Source organism: Sceloporus occidentalis, unplaced genomic scaffold (assembly GCF_023333645.1).
Source record: "Sceloporus occidentalis isolate IW3139 unplaced genomic scaffold, rSceOcc1.0.p SCAF_4, whole genome shotgun sequence".
Classification (NCBI taxonomy): Eukaryota; Metazoa; Chordata; class Lepidosauria; order Squamata; family Phrynosomatidae; genus Sceloporus; species Sceloporus occidentalis.
In genome coordinates, this window is record NW_028316984.1 from 2,784,783 (window position 1) to 2,803,654 (window position 18,872).

Genomic DNA, 18,872 nt, shown 5'->3' on the forward strand with positions numbered 1-18,872 from the left:
TCTTCACATCCTACTTCAGCAAATACTAAGGGTGCCTTCCTGTTTATGTGCACATGGCTGTAGTTGAGTGGATTGAGGATATTTGAATAAATGAAAGGTGAGTGAGCAGGCCAGGTGTCAACATTGACAATACGAACAATGACAAACATTTAACACAATTTATATAACAAACTTTATGAGGTTGATTTTCTTTTTTTTTTTAAAAAAAGTATGATTCTTAGAGCAGGTCTTTACATATTTCAGATATCTACAAATAAATCTGTGACATTTTGAAAAGTGTGAATTTTCCAATTAACAGGGAAGCAAATGCATTCTGTGCAACACATCAGAATAAGAAAACAAGAGCAACAGTGAAAAGGAGCTGCCATAATTTAAAATGTACTTGTAAAGGAAGCAATTGAGAAGAAAACAGTTGACTGGTGGGTTAACTGTTGAAGGGTTTCACACACTGTCCAGTTGGGTTTCCTTCATTACCTCAGATTTTTTGTCTGTAGCTATTATATACAGCCTGAGGGAAGAAATAAACACATATTGGTGAACTCAACTTCCTTGAAATTATTAGTCTGTATATAAAATAATATTCTTATTAATTCATACAAATTACATAAAATCTAGTGACTACATTCACTTCTACTACTCTAGTGTTCATACCTTTTATGCAACATTATAAGCAGGTTTGGGGCAAAAAACTTGTCAAACACACCATCTGTTTCTTACTCAAAACTGTATAGTGTAGTGAGCCCTAATCTGAAGATAAGCCTGATTATTATCTTTTTTAGAAAAAAATTATTGGTTAAAATAACATCACATCACATTCATCACATAAAACAAATTGATTGGTCCATAGAGCTTTAAGAAGACAAAAAAGTAAACTACATCTGTTGTTGAGTTTTCTTCTTATCTTCATATTCCGGACATCTCATGCACGTTTACTGGTGTCTTCTTTCATTGTCCTTCTTCATATTGTTCTTATCCTTTCTCAAACCTTCTCCTTACATACTCCAACCTACTTAAAGTCCTTCTTCTCCTTAGCCTCTTTTACTTCGCCTTTTCTTTCTACCATCATCAACTAAATCTCATTCATTCTCTTCCTCCACTCTTACCTTCTTACTATCTTTCCTTTATTTCATTCAAAATTCCTCACATACCAACTTTCTTCTCAAATCTTGACAGTTTCTTAACCTCTGCTCTTATTGATTTCCTAGATTAGTATTATTTGGCTAACTTGTTTTTAATTCTTTGTTTGCTTATCTTTATCTTTTAATGCCACAATTGATATCTTTGCTACTATTGTAAAAGAAAAGAAAAAGGTGGATTATGTCCTTATTCAGTTATATACTATAATTGTATAATCATTTGTTTACATGTTTATTGTAACACAGAAGACTAACTAGACCTATAATTCTTCATCCATCCATACATATATATATATATATGAAAAGTATGTGCTAAAATTCTCTCCCTCATTCTCTTGTAGTTTCTTATGTTTAATTACCAACAAATTCCATTGATTTTAATAGTGATTTTATACTACTGTTTTAATATCTGTCTGGTTTAATCTCTTTTTAATATTACTATGTTTTTATACTAGCGGGGAGGGATAGGGGTTTTAGAATTTTAACTGTATCCTCTTTTATTGTTGTAATCTGCTTGGATTCCAAGTGATTAAGCAGAATATAAATTATTATTATTATTATTATTATTATCATCATCATATTGTTCAAATTTGCAAACTGCTCTTCATTTAATTTTACTTCTTGGAGGTCCTCTATATATCTTTCAATTTTGTCTGTTTCAATTTCCCTGTTTTTTAAACAAATTTGTATAGAAATTATGAAAACATTCCTTTATTTTTTCTTGTTGTGTATGGGTTACTCCTTCCTCTCTGATCCTGTTTCTTGTATGTTTCTCTTCTTCTTTTCTAAGTTTCATAGATAGCCATTTCCCTGGTTTGTTTGCGAGTTCAAAATTGTTTAATCTGGCCTTTTTCAATTTGTTTTCTATTTCGCTAATAAATTCTATGGATATCTTTCTTTGTAATATTTTTATTTCAGAATTGAGATCTTTGTTTTTTGGGTTTCTTTTTAGTTCCATTTTTTTGTTTTAATTCTTAATTTAAGTTTAGTAGTCTCTCTTTTTTCTTCCTTTGCCTAACGGAGTTGTGTTGTATAACAAATCTTTTTATGGCCGCCTTTCCTGCATCCCAAATTGTTGCCATTCTTAAACTCTCATCCATATTTTCTTTGAAATAATTTTTAATCACGTTTTTGGCTTTTAATATAATTTCTTCACATAATAAATTTACAGAGCTTTATAAATAAATAATAATAATAATAACAAATCCTCATTTATCTTCCAATTGTACTCTTTTTTCCCCTTCTCTAAAATCATAACTAAAGGATTATGGTCAGAGAAAGTACATGGTAGTGTTTCAATACTCTTAATGTTGTTTGATAAACTTTTAGAAATCCACATCATGTTTAATCAGGAAAAGGATTTATGCCTATCTGAATAAAATGTATAAGATCATGGAAGTGGAAGCCTTTTATCAATGAAAGTTGAGTAAATGATGAAGAAGCATGTGTGATATGATCCTCAGAAAGGATTATCATATTACAGTACCTGGTTGGCCACATTTTAACTGGACTCCAAGCATGCTAGTTGGTGCTCATTTGTACCATTAGCTGCGCTGGATTGCAAGGTTCCATTTTAAAAAAAATGTAGACCACCCTGATATCTAAATCTTTTTTCCAAAGGATTCCCCAGGGTAAAAATTTTGGGAAAAGGCAAAATAGACTCTCATCTAGTAATACTAAAATGTTTATTCTGCATCTTAGAAGGAAATTACATCTTGATTTCCCCCTGCAATTACTGTTGATTGTTCTATGCACTTTTTGCTTTTAATACCACAGAAATGCCACAGGAAGCCCCTGTCATTCCTGGGGGTTTCCTTTGGCATTTCCATGAATCTGTAGAGGGTTCCCCCCCCCCTCAATTAAAAAAAATGATGGCAAAAAACCTACAGTGATCTAATGAGAAACCCCCACTGGAGGTTCATGTGAATAACATTCTTGTGAATAACATAACATATTGTTATGATGATCCTTGTTTTATTTGTGCAGCACCAGGAATGTACATGACCACCATATATGGTTGCCCTCCCCTCTTTAATCTCAACAAAAACCCTTTAAGACAGGTTTACTGAAACATAGTGATGGCTTAAGATCACCTGGAAAGTTTCATGGTCAAGCAGGAAACTGAATTTGGGTCTCTATGTTCCAACTTCAGCATTATACTATTCTCAGATCAGTAGCAATGATAAAAACAATATTGAAGCTTCAACACAGTGGTAGAAAAAAAAATGCAACACACACACTATTATGCCAGGCAAATTAGATACCTTGATCTGAGGAAATGGAATAAGTCAACCCTACCCACAAAAGAACTCTTATGAAAAGACAATAGATATGTATCTTATGGGAACACACTTCTACAAAGCCCATGTCTTTTCTTGTAGATGGACTAGATGTATCAGCTGGAATGATGGAATTCTTCTCAAAGGAAGCAATGAAGAATTTTAGCTATTTTCTTCCTAAAAGACCTTCTTGCAGCAAGACTATTTACAATTTGGGACTTAGTGTGCATAAAATGTACATATTTTTACACAGAAAACAGCATTTCTTACATAGGAAATAATATAAAATGCTGTTTCCTACATATACAATGCTGCCTGGTTTTTCGCACCAAAATATCATGTGTGAATTTTTTTTACAGAATAAATCCTGAAATGCCAAGATTCTTAGATATAGTCATGTTAGTCTGTAGAATCAGCATGCAAAGGGATCTTGTAGCACTTTTGAGACTAACTGAAAGAAAGAAGTTGGCAGCATGAGCTTTCATAGACTTCAGTCTACTTCTTCAGATGCATCTGATGAAGTAGACTTAAGTCTATGAAAGCTCATGCTCCTAAATTCTTTCTTTCAGTTAGTCTCAAAGGTGCTACAAGATCTCTTTACATGCCAAGATGCTTGTCAGTCCAGGATTCTTTTAGTCAGGGGTGGGTGTTGTTGTTTTTTAAATGAGAAACATGGTTTAACCATTTTTAAAATATTATCTCCATCCCTAATCAGCAGCCATTTTGTGTCAAAAAATAGAACTGTGCCAATCACATAGATGTGAGTGAATGTGAGAAAGATTCTAAAAGGCAAAAGGTACATGGGTTAAGAATGCCTCCTGTCTCCCCTCACCTTCCTACAACTTCTCTCTCTTGTTGTTTTTCCAAGGCACCTCCTCCACCTTGGCCTTTTTTTAATGTCACCTAAGCTGTGACATGAAAAGCATAATCAGCTGGGAGATAAGGGTTTGAGAAAAGGAGCTGCAGAAAGATATGTGCCTGGCGGTATTTTCAATACTTTGCAGTTAAAGTTAGAATTCTATTTCTGAGTGACTGGAACTACCATGATTTCTAGTTCAGTCCTTGAAGACAGGACCATGTTATTTTTGTGTGACATTTCACTCTTAGAAAATATACCTGGATTTCTTCTCAGAGTTTTTCTTTTCTAGTGTCTTGAGGTCACGTGGCCTGCAACAGGCAGATTTGCAGTCAATGACCTGGTAAATAACTGGGTTGTACATAGCTGCTGATTTTGCAAGCAAAGTCGGTATCACTGAAACTTTGATAGGGACTGAATCTGGTCTTCCAAAAGCTGACCATACAGATACTACAGCATATGGGATCCAAGCAATCAGAAATCCTGCGCAGATCAACATTGCCACCTGGTGAGCAGAAGAGGTGGAAAAGTGTTGTTACTTTGAATAGTCAACATATTTCATGCTACTCAGTCTGTTCTGTTTACTATTAGAGATACAGTTACTGCAAAGCAGGGTGCAAAGAATACACACATTCCAGTTATTAATATCAAGCAAACCAACACACATTCAACCTTTTGACATTTACTTTTGCACTGAATCCTACTCGGTATAACATAGATAACCTGTCAACAGATATCTTTCTCTCTCTAAGGCCAGGCCACTTATAGGAAAACAACTGTACAATACAATACACACACAATGTACACACACACACACACACACACTCAAATTCCAAATAGCAAACTTTGGTTTTCCATTTTATATAAGGGACACCATTTTCCTCTGTCATTATATTTATTTTGTTATCCATGAATTTTGTTATCCACAGGGATTCCTGGAACCAAACCCCAGCGGATAAGAAGGTCCCACTGTAATAAGAGCATCCAGCTGCCATTTTGGCTGATTTTTAGGTAGTCCTTGGAGGGCTCTGAAGAGTTGGGGAAAGAAACTGTTACTTCTGGCTGGTTTTGGATTTTAAAAAAAATAATAACCTGCAAATTCTATAAAGGGTTTGACATGCTTTGGAGTTGTCAGGGAGGTTTCACAAAAGTGGGGTGAATGTAGACCTACAGCCTGCACCCCATACAAGCAGTTAGGTCCCACTGATTCAACAGGTCTTGCTCACAGATGAATGTATATAAGACTGAAATTTAAATTACAAAAAGAGATAGTGCAGGTTGGGCAGTGGTGACAAAGAATTAGGAGTGGTACAGTCCAGTAAAGCTTAGAGCCAATTAATACGAAAACTCCTTTTCTGAGGCATAGCTGTAACAAATCACATGATTGTTTTCCAAGAAAATGTCACCCTTCCTAATGACCAAATGGGAAGGAACCACACCATACGTCCCATCCATGCATAATTTATGTGATTTGCGCAAATCCTGGAGCATAATTGTGCAAAATATCCATGCCTTCTGCCTACCTGGAGAGATTGGGCAATATCTTGATATGTAATAATCCTTTATTTTATTCCACCCAGTGACCTGCTAACATAGGTGGCATTTCAAGAGGATTACATCAATAGAGGAGTGCATTTTGTGTGTGTGTGTGTGTTTTTAAATCTATCCATGTGTACAATACTAATTTTTTGATAATGCTAAGAATTAAGTACTAAAAAGAGAAGTGAGGCTTTCTGAAAATAAAATGAGGAAGATGAAATACGGACATGGAATTGCCAGAAATGAGTTCATATGGCAATCAGTATTTTGTATCTGGCCACTGTTTCTATATTATTTTGTTCATTCTCTTGGAACATGAGCAGCTCCAATGTTTACCCTGAAGGCATGTCATTGTTTCAGATGAATTACTGGCTGAGATCCTGCATCACACTGGCAGACTGTAAAGCTCCACCAAGCATAGCTACACGCCTTACATGTGCGCGCACACACACACAAGGACAGGCTCAACCTACCAGTTTTCCAGCTGGGGTGTGAGGAAGGAGAAGGAGCAGTGAGCCAGCTCTGTTCCTAACATGGCAGCCAGCAGAAGGCATTGTCCTGGACTGCCTGAGGACTTCTAGGAGGATGCATTTGCCCTCCTTTGGGCAGCTGTAAGAATGGCTGCTCTTCATCCTGCCTCGCCCCCTCCTACTTGGCCACTGAATGGCTTTGGGTGGGTGTATTCAGCCCAAGAACATGTAGGTGGCTTGGGGATGAAGCTGTAGTAGAGGGCAGTGCTGAATGCCTCCATCTGTCTTGACAAAATAAAGTTAGACATGCAGGTGTAGCTGAGGCATGGTACAGACCTCTCCAGAAGGGTGGCCTGTAGCCGCTCCTTTTTCCTCTGGTTGGTGTTAGGGCAACCTCACCGGCAGCCCTGCAGCCCCAATCTGGCATTTTTCCAGGCCAAAGAGAAGCGGAAAAGGGGTGTCCTTGGGGCTTCATGCCCCTGGACACTTCCGGCGCTAAAGAGGAGAAAGGAGCGGCTGCTGCAGCCCCTTTCTCTGCTGCATTGTTGGGGCAGCTGTTTGGTTGCCACACCAATGATGCACAGGCTGTGCCTGGGGCAGCGCAGAGACGTCATACACATGCCACCCTGTTTGGATGCAGTGCATGCATGCCGTCATTGTTACGTGCCCCATGTAGATGGTGCCATGTAACAATGGCTCTGTCCACATGTACTAGGGTTAGGGAGTGTGGGGTTGGTACACGCTCCCTAACCCTAGTATCATTGGGGGCATGGCACATCTGGGCGGTCTGTACTGCACCCTAGTTATTAGTTAGTGCATGTCACTAACAGGATACCAGCTACTGTTTTTGAGGTGTGGGAAGCATTTGGAAGGGAAATACGGTATAGGTAAATCACAGGATCTAATTTTTAAAACTTTGTACCAGAGATGTCAACCAAATTGAAATGTGCTGGTTTGGAGTATGAATTTTCACATTTGAAATTCTTGTTATTTCCCTCAGAGATTATCTACTATCTGAAATACAGATGGCGGCTGTGTGTGTGACCAAATCCAGGTTTATGTAAGTGGAATAGGGCTGTTGGTGCCATGCAGGCCCACAGCTGCTGCAACCAACTTCTGTGGAAATGCCAAGATAATAAGCGGAAAGCTGAGGTGAAACAAGTCTGAAGCACCAGTCTTGGATGGTACATCTGCATCACCATTAACCTGCTTTGAATGATGCTGCACTCCAGATTCTTCCCAGAAGGACTAGGTTCATTGTCCCAGAACATTCTATCATCTGCCCTTTTCACTAAAATCATTTCTCTGGCTGGCAGCACCTCATACTAGCTGAGGATGAGGCTAGCAAATTACTTCTGTGGCTGACAGTACCTTATACAATAATCACTTCTGTGGCTTTACTAGAATCACATGAATCACTAGACTGAGTAGTGATGCTTCAATCATCCATGTAATAATGTTTGCACTGTTGTTGTTACTGTGTGCCTTCAAGTCATTTCTGACTTATGGCGACCCTATGGCAAACCTATTATGGGCTTTTCTTGGCAAAATTTCTTCAGAGGGGGTTTGCCATTGCCATCCTCTGAAAGAGTGTGCATTGTCCAAGGCCACCCAGTGGGTTTACATGGCCAGGCCAGGATTTGAACCCTGATCTCCATAGTAGTCCAACATTCAAAACACTACACCACACTGGCCCCTTGGTGTTTGTGGAATTGCCTTTAAAAATAATCCAAGATCTTCTGTTGTTCTGGAATACAACAGTGAGATAATAAACTGAAAACTTGCAGTATGAGCAGATAATGCCTCCACAGCTTCATTAGTTCTGGGTCCAATTCAAAGTACTTCTCTATATGGCCTCACCAGATGAAGTGCAGTAGTGAGAACCTGTTTACTGAATGGTCTCCCTGGAGAAAGATACTCCTTTCGTTATGTCAAGGCAAAATACATTTTCTTTAATACACTTTAACATTATGTTTTAGCCTGTTAAATCTGTTTTAATCCACTTTTTATTCTTTTATTTATTTAATTTTTATTTATAAATGATAAATGAGAAGCATATTTTTAAAAGAGTTTGTTTGTTGTTCTTCTTGTCTACATTTTATGCAAATTGTGAGCAAATTCTCAATGTCTTATAGAAAACTTTTATCTCAAAAGGTTTGCTTAGAGGATCATGGCATTATAGGACAGGGAGGGAGTTAGCAGAAACTATAGCAGGAGCTTCTATGTTTGTTTAAAGTGGTGGGATGTTTTCCCCAGAGCTCACTTATGAAGCAAGAATCATAGTTGGAAGAGACCTCAATGGCCATCAGATCCAACTCCCTGCCAGGCTGTGTCACTTCTTTTTCTGGTAGCTTGGGAGCATCACTGAACATCTCTGTAACTCCTATTCGGGTGGTTGGCTTTGTCTTGTGTCAGCAGCAACTTGTCTCCAGGACTTGGGACTAAACGTATAGGACATTTTACATTAATTTAATGCAACGCAAGTAACAATATGAGTTATTTAAGACTATACAAGTGGGAGTTATTTCCCCCCTAAAAATACTGATTCCCTTCCAGAATCATGGTGCAAAGTGCAAGCCAACTGCAATCTTTTGCCATCTACAAACTTTACTTCCCCTGCCTATTGTCCGAATTCACCTTTCCTTTGCTTCTACATCATATATACCGTATATACTTGACTATAAGTCGACCCCATGTATAAGTCAAGGACGGGGGTTTGGGGTCAAAATTATGGATTTTGATATGATTTGTGGATAAAATGAGATTAAAACTTAGGGGCATGTAACAAACAATGCAAAGGAAAATAGTGCCAGAAAGCATACAAAATTCCAGCAGGCATAACTGTTTGTGCTTGTATTAAAGTCTTTGTGTATGGGAGAATATATAGAGGGTATGAGTGTTTCCAGAACAGATGACACTCTTGCCTTTCACCAGGAGATGGTTCCTTTTTAAATAAGAATTAATGTACAGTACAGTATTTACATTGATCCGTGGATAAGTTGACTCAAGTTTTTGGAGTCAATTTTTTGACTAAAATTTTTAGACATATACATGAGTATATACAGTATGCTTTTCTCTATATATACTAAATTGAGCCCCTCCCCTCATGCTTTTGTTCATTCCCTTCTAAACACCACCAGGCTTCCTATACCTACCTTAGTTAACTTCATTTCCAGTACATGTGAGTTTTGAATCCTGGTGTCATAGTGAGCTACTTCTTTGGTGGATGACTTGACTTTTGCTATTATTTTAACATAGCAAAACATAATCACAGCAGTTGGGAGCAAAAGACAGAAGAAAAGGATATTCAGAATAAAAGCCTGTCCAGCCACTGAACCTTGAGCCAGCCACCAGTCCAAAGTGCATGAGGTTCCAAATGGCTCAGGAGCATAATTGCCCAAGCCAGCATATGGTATTGTTGCCCAGAACGTAGCATAAGACCAGATGATTACTAAACAGATGAAAGCATGGTGTCTCTTCAGCCAGGAACCTAGAAGAGAATGAACATATCTCATTGTCAAGTGTAAATGCTACCTACATACATTTAAAAAATCTCACATGCAGATTTTATTCCTAAAGTTATTGTGATGCTGGGGGGGGGGGGGGCAGCCTGGAAAAATGAGGAGGGGGCAAAGCTGACCTGCCTAGGGATAATAATTTTGCTCAGTGGGATTTAGGCTTTCATTCCCCTGCCTGACTTCTCCTGGGAGCAAATCTTCAAAGCAGCCTCCCTAGCAAAACAATAAAGAAACCTATGAGTTGCTTTGCTGGTAGACCAAAAGCCTCTTTAAGCTAAGAAGGTCCTCACACATCTCTCAAGCAATGTGACAGAAATGTTTCTTTGGTGTGAAGTACTGTTCTTATTTGCTTGAAAATTACCAAAATATTCTCAATTCATGGGAAGAAAGAACTCTGGACATTTCTGAGTAACTCCATTACCTATCTCTACACATTAATCGGAGAAGGTATGTGAGGATTTAAACAATGTGTGTATGTGTGCATGTGTGTGTCTTTCCATGCCTCAGAAATCTTCATACACTGATTTTCTAGGAACAATGTTTCTAATAAGAATAACAAAAGGTTTTTGCTTAATTCATTATGCATGAATATGCTCCTTTCGTCTCTTGTGCCATGCCATGCATTTCTGGAAAGCTTAGAAAGTTATGTTTAAAAAGAAAGAATACAGTAACGTTAATTACATTCATGACTGAGCATCATCCTATCACTACTCAGTTATGGGTGGCTTCTGCAAGACATTATTCATTATTTTTAAAAGTATCCTCCCAAGTTCTGCTTCTGGGAATAAAAAGAAATGAGATCTGCATTGAATTCCTTTTTGTCTAGTTATCATATGTAATGCTATGCCCTTACACAATCCATAATTATTCAAGATTCTTGTTGTTGAATCTATAGTGAAGGTGGGCAGAAGTTACTGGTAGTGTATCTTGTTGATATGCAACATATGAGAAAATGGAAACTCAACTTAGTTCTGGTACTTAAATCAAATTTCTGCACTCACCAGCTAGTCCAAGGCATCAGGCTCTTTCCATGATGCCAACAGGTGTACTGGGCTATCTTCCAATATAATCTTGTCTTCTAGTACTAAATGTATTGCTCTATCCATGGCTTTAAAATATTCAAAAAAAGTATAAATTTCAAGTATCAAACCTTGATTTGTCCATTTTATATAAGGGACACCATTTTGCTATGCCATTGTATTTAATGGAACTTGAGCATACACAGATTTTATTATTCACGGGAGTTCCTGGAACCAAACCCCAGTGGATAAAAAGGGCCCACTGTATTATTCTTTTACATATTTTAACTTACCATAGGATAAATAGCAGATTTTGAAATATCTATCCAGGCTTACTGCTGTCATGGTAATAAGACTCCCAATGCCAAAGAAGAACCCAGCCCATCCATACCAACGGCAACCACTCCAACCGAAAATCCAGCGGTGGGAGAAGAAGGCAATGATGCTGAAAGGCTTTCCCACCACTGTAATGAAAAACACAGTCAGGTAAATTTGCTGAACTACCATATCAAAACCATATTTCAAGGAAGCATTTCTTCATATAAAATAATACCTAACAGCTAACTGAACTGAGGGCTATATTGGCCACACTGGAACCCTCTAAGGGTCACATCCCCTCCCCACAAAAGTGTTGCCAGCTGACTGATGATCACAGCTTCACTTAGGAGAGGAATTATGGTGTGTCCAGTCCTTCCTGTAGGAGAGAGAGGAATACCTGTGAGATGGCTACAGGATCTCTCAAGGCTCTATCTTGACCAACATGCTATTAAACATATATATATATAAACCCTCTGAGAAACGTTGTGTGGAGCTTTGCAGTGTGGAAGATTGTACCCAACCCAGGTCTATTTTTCCTTTCCATTTAAAATCTAGAAAGTTGTATGGATTCTACCAGTATCTGGAGTTAGTAATGAACCTGATGAGGGTGAACAAACTGAAGTTTAATCCAGATAACACAAAGCTGCACCTTGTCAATTTAAAGACAGATCAAAGAATAGGAATTCTGCTGGATGGTATTATACCTCTGCTTCCTGAGGACTTATCTTGGGTGTATTCCTGCCCTCAGCCCTGCACCTGAATGCCCAGGTTTTGATAGCAGCCAGGGTAGTGTTTACATAGATAAATCTAGCAAATCCGCTGTGCCCATTTCTGGAGATGTCTTATCTGACCACTGTGGTTCATGCCCTACTTGCATCCTGTTCATATTGCTGTAACATGCTGTATGTTAGGGAAGCCTTAAGAAAGGACTGAGAAAACTGCCACTAAACTTAACTGGGACAATTAACATGGAGCAATTTGACATCTAGAAAAAAAAAATAGATATTGAGACTAGGTCAGTTTACAACTGGCTAACTTGAATAGGGCAGTCTAAATCCTTATTCCGCTTAATTTTAAATTCATTAAAAGCAGACTGTATACTTTAAAATATACACTGATAAATTACAATAGTTGGTTTCAGTTTCTCAGAGGATGCAATTAATACTTCCTACACAGCCAGAGTAGTTGCACTCTTCAATGATGAAGGCCAACATATGGACATGATGAGGAGTTGCAATTGCACATATTGCCCCAAAGCACCAGAAAATGAATGATTTATTGATTGCAGTATTGAAAATGACAGAAATTCTTGATCTGGTCACATCAATTGGCATAAAACACAACTCCCACAGTCGGGCAATGTCTTCTATAAAAAAGATTGCATAGCTATTTTCAAATCAGAATTACACCATAGGGTTAATTTACCACGAGCATATGGATCACATTGTCATTGATAAGAGGGGGGGAAAGGAACCATTGCTTTTTTCCCTGAAATGAATGATTTTTAAATTATGCAAACAAAAAGAAACGTCAAAAAGGCTGATTCCAAAATCACCCAAGGATTACTGTGTATACTCAATTGTTTTGGGGCCAAAGTTATGGATTTTTATATGACCTGTGTATATGTTGAGGATAAAATTTAAGGGCATGTAACAAAGGATCTAAAGGATGACGCAAAGGAAAGCCATGCCAAAGAACTTACAAAATGTCAGGAAGCATAACTGTTTGTGCTCACCCTAAAGACTGGAGGGATAGGAAAGGAGGGGGGGGGGAATTAATGCTTCCAGGACAGATTACACTCTTACCTTTCACCAGGGGATGGTTGCCCTGTTTAATAATAGTTAAGGTACAGTACTTACATTGACCTATGGATATGTTGACTTAGTTTTGGGGAGTCAATTTTTTGACCTGATTTTCTGAATTTATACAGTATTTCAATCAAATAATAGTTGTCATCTGTTTGCACAAGCAAAAGATCGTTTTCTGGTGTAAACGTAAGACTGGGAAAATATATCCACTATGGAAAATTACAATTGCACCTTCTGAGCTATAAACATGGCAGTAAATTTCCTAAAAATCATACTTTCTGACATTCATTTTGAAGAGTGCAGTGGAATGTGATGGAGAATATACAATATCATGTAAGAGTACTTCAGTCTATATTATCAAGTATAATAACATTACCCCAAATGCATGCTTGATTATTTTATATCCTCTATCCAGCCACATCCGTGGTAGAAAAAATTGCCCCTATACTTCTAAGATCACATGAAAAGGCTGCTTTGACTCTTTAAGTCTGAATCAACAGACCTACTTTCTAGGTCTGCCTTTCTTCAGGCTTTTTATCCATTAAAGCCAAGGATTTAACATAGAATATATCTATAGTTAAATAAAAGCCTAAAAATAGCCCATATTTAAATAAAACGTATGGTGTGTAGTGTGGTGTGGTTTAGTGATCTGAGCATCAAACAAAGATTCTGGAGACCAGGGTTCAAATCCCCACTCTGCCATGGGAACCCATTAGGAGACCTTGGGCAGCCTCAGAGAAAGGCAAGGGCAAACCCTCTCTAAACAAATCTTACCCCAAAAAACCCATAAAAGAAAAAAAACACCTTAGGGTTATCATAAGTCAGGAACAACTTGATGGCACATAACATCAACAACAGATCATATGTGAAATCCCACTCGTATCTAAAGCAGGACGGCTTGGATAGGTAAATAGCAAAAAAGCTACAGAATTAGACAGAAACCAAGTAACAGTTCATTAACTGTTTTTACTACCATGTTGTTGTTATTGTTGTTGTTGTTGTTAATAATATTATTATCATTTATATCCCACCTTTGTCTCAATAATGAGGCTGAAAGAAACTAAGCAAATATTTAAAAACAGATTAAAACTATACAAAAACTTCTTTAAAAATATAAATAGAAAAGTTTAAAAACAATTAAATGATAAAGTTAATACATTAAAATCTATTAAAAGAGAACACACAAATCGTAAAACACCCTTAATTGTAAAATAAAAGCCATTTATGTATTTATTCTTAAGGTCTTTTTGTTGACATTACAGATACATTTGTCAGTTGAGATGCAAGTTATATTAGTTGGTTCATTCATTCAGATAGCATCATAAATATGCACTGATGGAGAAATAGTATCTGTATAACACCTTCATAGGAAACAGAGGTGAGAAAGAGAGTAAAAAATAGAGAGTTCATGGGTTTTCAAGAGTTACACAGCTTTTCTTCGCAAGATGTCTCCAAAAAACATAAAAGGAAATAAGGAGGACAATGATGAGTTGAATAACCCTGCATCAGTGCATATAGTACAGGAAGTATTTTAATTTCCCAAGGAAATTAAAAGCATATGAGAGAGAAAAAAAACATTTAGAAAGAGAAGCAAAATGTTAAAATGCACATGACAGAAAAAGATAAGAAACTAGGCAATTATTCTTGAAGCTTGAAAGTAATTCAAAGAGAGAAATAAAAACAGAAGAAAATCTAAGCAGTTTCTGAATTTATGTATGTATGTAATTTTTTTAAAAATTGTCTGAAACAAATATATTGCCATCACAACCAGTACAGACAGCCTTATTGTCTACAAATTGTATTAGGCTATATACAAGATTTTTTAAAATAATAAACCAAAAACAGCTGATACATAACCCAAAACAATCTGAAAAGCATTATTTTCTACACATTCAAATGAGTATGTTGAACAGTCCCTTATCATTAATCAGCAGCAACATTGGAGTTTATCAAACGGAAGAAAATTGGAAGTTTAAACAGAGTTTATTCTGTGAAAATCATGCAACTACCTTTAAATTGCACACACATTGGTCATTATGCCTGGAATAAGCAGGGAATAACCAGGCAATAAACAGCAACAAATCATTCACTGGATTTTCCAGTGAATGATTTGTTCCTGTTTATTGCCTAGTTATTCCCAGGTTAATGGTGCTTTAATTGCTTTTAATCATTGTGTGAATAACTTTATTGCAATTGCACGATTTTTGCAGGTTATTCCCAGGATAATGGTACTTTATTCATGACGTCGTGTGAAAATCTTAATTGCAAATGCACAATTTTCAAGGGATAAACCCTGTTTACACTTCCAATTGTCCCTGAATGATAAACTCCTCTGTCTGTACTCAGTGGCAGGTTATAGTTCATATCCAAGGACGCACCATCAGTTTTTATAGTGGTTGAGATTCCTCATCAGAAATTTTTGAAAAAGCAAAACTGTCATATGAAAACAGATGAAGGTCCCATTCCCACTGGGCAAAAAAGCAGCTTATTTTGCTGCGATTCTGACTCGGATATTTTTTTCCCAAGTCGTAATCGAATCTGACCCATCGTTCCCATTAAAAATGGGTGCAAACAGACCCGGGATTTTTTACCCCTGTTTTCGTTCCCATTGGTATTTTCCCTGTGGTAATTTGAAGTGGGTTATTTTGCTCCCTGTTCCCATTGCCCTTCTGGGACCTCTTTTTTTAAAAGCAGCTGTCAATCAAGCACCTGAGCGCTTGACGTCACAGCCAATCAGCTGCTTAGGCGCATTTCCCCTCCGGAAAAGGAAGAAGGAGCCTCTATTCCCCTCAGATCTATTCTCTGGAAGAGAGAAGTAGCCACTATTCCTCCTAAACCCCTCTGCATCCACGGCTCTTCTGTGTCTTCCCAGACTCCCTCTGGAAGAGAGAAGTAGCCACTATTCCTCCTAACCCCCTTTGCATCCAAGGCTACTCTGTGTCTTCCCATAGTTCCTCTGGAAGAGAGAAAGAGCCTCTAATCCCCCCCAAATCCCTTTGCCTCCCCCATTGTTCCCTGGGCTGTTTGGAGGGCGATCAAGCAGGCATGTACTGCAAAGCCCATCTGCTGCACAGGCGCCCATAGTTTAAAATGGTGTTCAATGGCTCTCCTCACACGCTGGTCTATTAATGTGGAGCAGGGAGGAGGTTGCAGGGGGAGTAATGTGTTTACTGCATTTGTAGCGCGATCGCCTTACCCTGCTTCCCACTCCACCAGGGGAAATGCTATACGAACGGAAGAAAATAGTGCCGGTAATGCAGGGAAGAGAACAAGCGGGTGACACCCCCAGGCCAGCCCCTTGAGCACTGCTCCTCCCATCCTCAAGATCCTGAATCAGACAACCTTTTGTTCCCATTCATTTGCCCCAAATCAGACTTGGGAGGCACAGGAAAACTCGCTAAAAAGCTGCTATTTTTTAAAACCGCTTTATCAACCTATAATTCAGATTTTTCAAGATAAATGAAATCAGATTCGAATTTCAATGGAAACGATAACGGAGCAACATGGATCGGATTCGCGCTCAAATGGAAACGATGCACCCATGATTCACATCCTGATCCGCATTATAAGCCAGTGGGAATGGGGCCGAAGATATATCACTTTGCATACAGTGTCCACCCATACTGACCCACCACTGCTTACCAGTCGCAATATTTTCATTCTCAGCCCATTTGAAGTTAAATTACCTGAAATTCCCAGGTCACACACTGCTAAATTGACAGTCATTATTTCAGCAGGCTTCAGCTTCTTTTTCCGTTGGATAGACATGTATATAACATATCCATTTCCCAAAGTTGACAGGATCCCTGGATTAAAATAATGATATAAATTATATAAACTACATAAAATAACAATAGATGGTGTTAGAATATATCAGAAGAAGATTCCAGACATTTCCTCCCTAATACAAAAGATTGCTGTTTCAGCTCCAAACACTGAAATCCTTAAAAAGAGAGACCAGGACTAAAACATCTGAAAAAGTAACATGTAGAATATGGATGCAGAATATTTTAAAACCTGAAGGCCACAGTCACTTTTAGCTATCTTTGGGACTGAGGAGTGGACAGGATCACAAATCACAGTTTTTGCACACCTCTACACCTGGTTTGTACATACCCATTATTTCTCTCTCTCTCTCTCTCTCTCACACACACACACACACACACACAAAACATACACTGGCACATTACACCTGGTTTATACATACCCATTATTTCTCTCTCTCTCTCTCTCTCACACACACACACACACACACACAAAACATACACTGGCACATTACACCTGGTTTATACATACCCATTATTTCTCTCTCTCTCACACACACACACACACACACACAAAACATACAATGACACATTACACACAGAGAAATACATTAAACTTTTCATTATACAGTATGTAACCCCTTCATTATATTATATTATATACATTATATACCTTTGTACATTATAAACATTTGTACATTATACATTATATGTAAATCCTTCAGTACATTCTTGTCATCCCACAGCATATTCATATAATATATCCAGGTTAAGATCATGACATGGAATCATAGACTTGGAAGAGTCCACAAAGAGTCCACAAGGGCCATCCAGTCCAACATCTTTCTGCCATCCAGGAACTCACAAAGTACCCCCAACAGATGGCCATCCAGTCTCTGTTTAAAAACCTCCAGAGGAAGAGAATCCACCACTCTCCAAGGAAGGAGTGTATTTCACTGTCAAACAGCACTTATTGTCAGGAAGTTTCTCCTTATGTTTAGGTGGAATCTCTTTTCCTGTAGCTTGCTCCATCCTCAATGTGACACCCCTCCAAATACTTAAACAGGGCTATCATATCACCTCTTAACCTTCTCTTCTCTAACCATACCCAGCTCCCTAACTCTTCTTATAGGGTATGGTTTCCAGACCCCTCACCATTTTGGTCGCCCTCCTCTGGACATAATCTCATACCTTCCAGTTGAAACCATACATAGTATAATATCTACAGTTGGATCATAAACATGATACATAACATGGTCCCCCAACACAATAATCATGGCAGGATTAGCCCAATCCTGAAAGCCTTCAGAAGTGTAAACCCATCCAGCACAGTCAGAAATCTCTGCTGCCTGTTCTGCCTTTCTAACCAAGAGCAATTCATCTTGTCTGGATTGTTCACCTTCATCCAATCCATTAATAAACAAGCAGTAATTTAGAACTTCATTGGAGTTACTTGGAAAGTGGTACAGTGGACTTTTACCATCCACAGGTGTTTGGTTACAGGCCTCTTCATGGAGGGCAAAAAACGTGGCTGGTTGTACCCCATGTTATTCAGTGTCAGCAATGTATGCACAGAGAGAAGGTCCTCCCCAGCAGATCTCAGAGCACTGACTCATAAGGGAGACTATAGTCATTCAAATAACCTGGGCCTGAGCTGAATTATGCCTGGAAACAGACTGGCAGCCAGTGGACCTGTTGCAACAAGGGAGTTGTGTAATCCCTGCAGCCAGCCTCAGGTAGCAATATGGCTGTGATTCTTTGGACCAATTGAAGTTTCTGAACACTCTTCTAAGGGAGCCCCATGCAGTGCACATTGCAGTAATCCAACTGGAATATAATTTAAGCATGTCTCACCATGGCCAGATCTGAAGTCTCAAGGAACAGGTGTGTCTTGCGCACAAAATTTAAGTGTGCAAATGGACTCCCAGTCACTTCTGAAACCTGGGCTTCCAGGCTAAAAGATGAATCCAGGAGCACACCCAAGCTGTGAACCTGTGTCTCCTGGGAAAGTGTAACTCCATCTAGCACAGGTTGAATTCCTATTCCCTGATCTGCCTTTTAACAGACCAAGAGCACCTTCATCTTGATTAGATTAAGTTTCAATTTGTTCTCCCTCATCCAGTCCATTACTGATGACAGGCACTGGTTTAGGACCAAATCAACTT

At 38.3% G+C, this 18,872-nt stretch overlaps 1 protein-coding gene across 3 annotated transcripts in view; it reads right to left on the minus strand.

The window, feature by feature from the left end:
• Positions 1–246: 246 nt before the first annotated feature.
• LOC149313426 (opsin-5-like) overlaps positions 247–18,872 on the minus strand; it is a 51,890-nt gene continuing 33,264 nt past the window's right edge. For all 3 annotated transcript variants that reach the window (XM_089523196.1, XM_089523197.1, XM_089523198.1), the window contains 5 exons: positions 16,630–16,749; positions 11,111–11,281; positions 9,436–9,770; positions 4,532–4,776; positions 247–508 (listed from right to left, as the gene is read on the minus strand). In XM_089523196.1, coding sequence (XP_089379322.1) covers positions 442–508; positions 4,532–4,776; positions 9,436–9,770; positions 11,111–11,281; positions 16,630–16,749 — 938 coding nt within the window. In that variant the 3' untranslated portion in view covers positions 247–441. The remainder of the gene's footprint in view (positions 509–4,531; positions 4,777–9,435; positions 9,771–11,110; positions 11,282–16,629; positions 16,750–18,872) is intronic.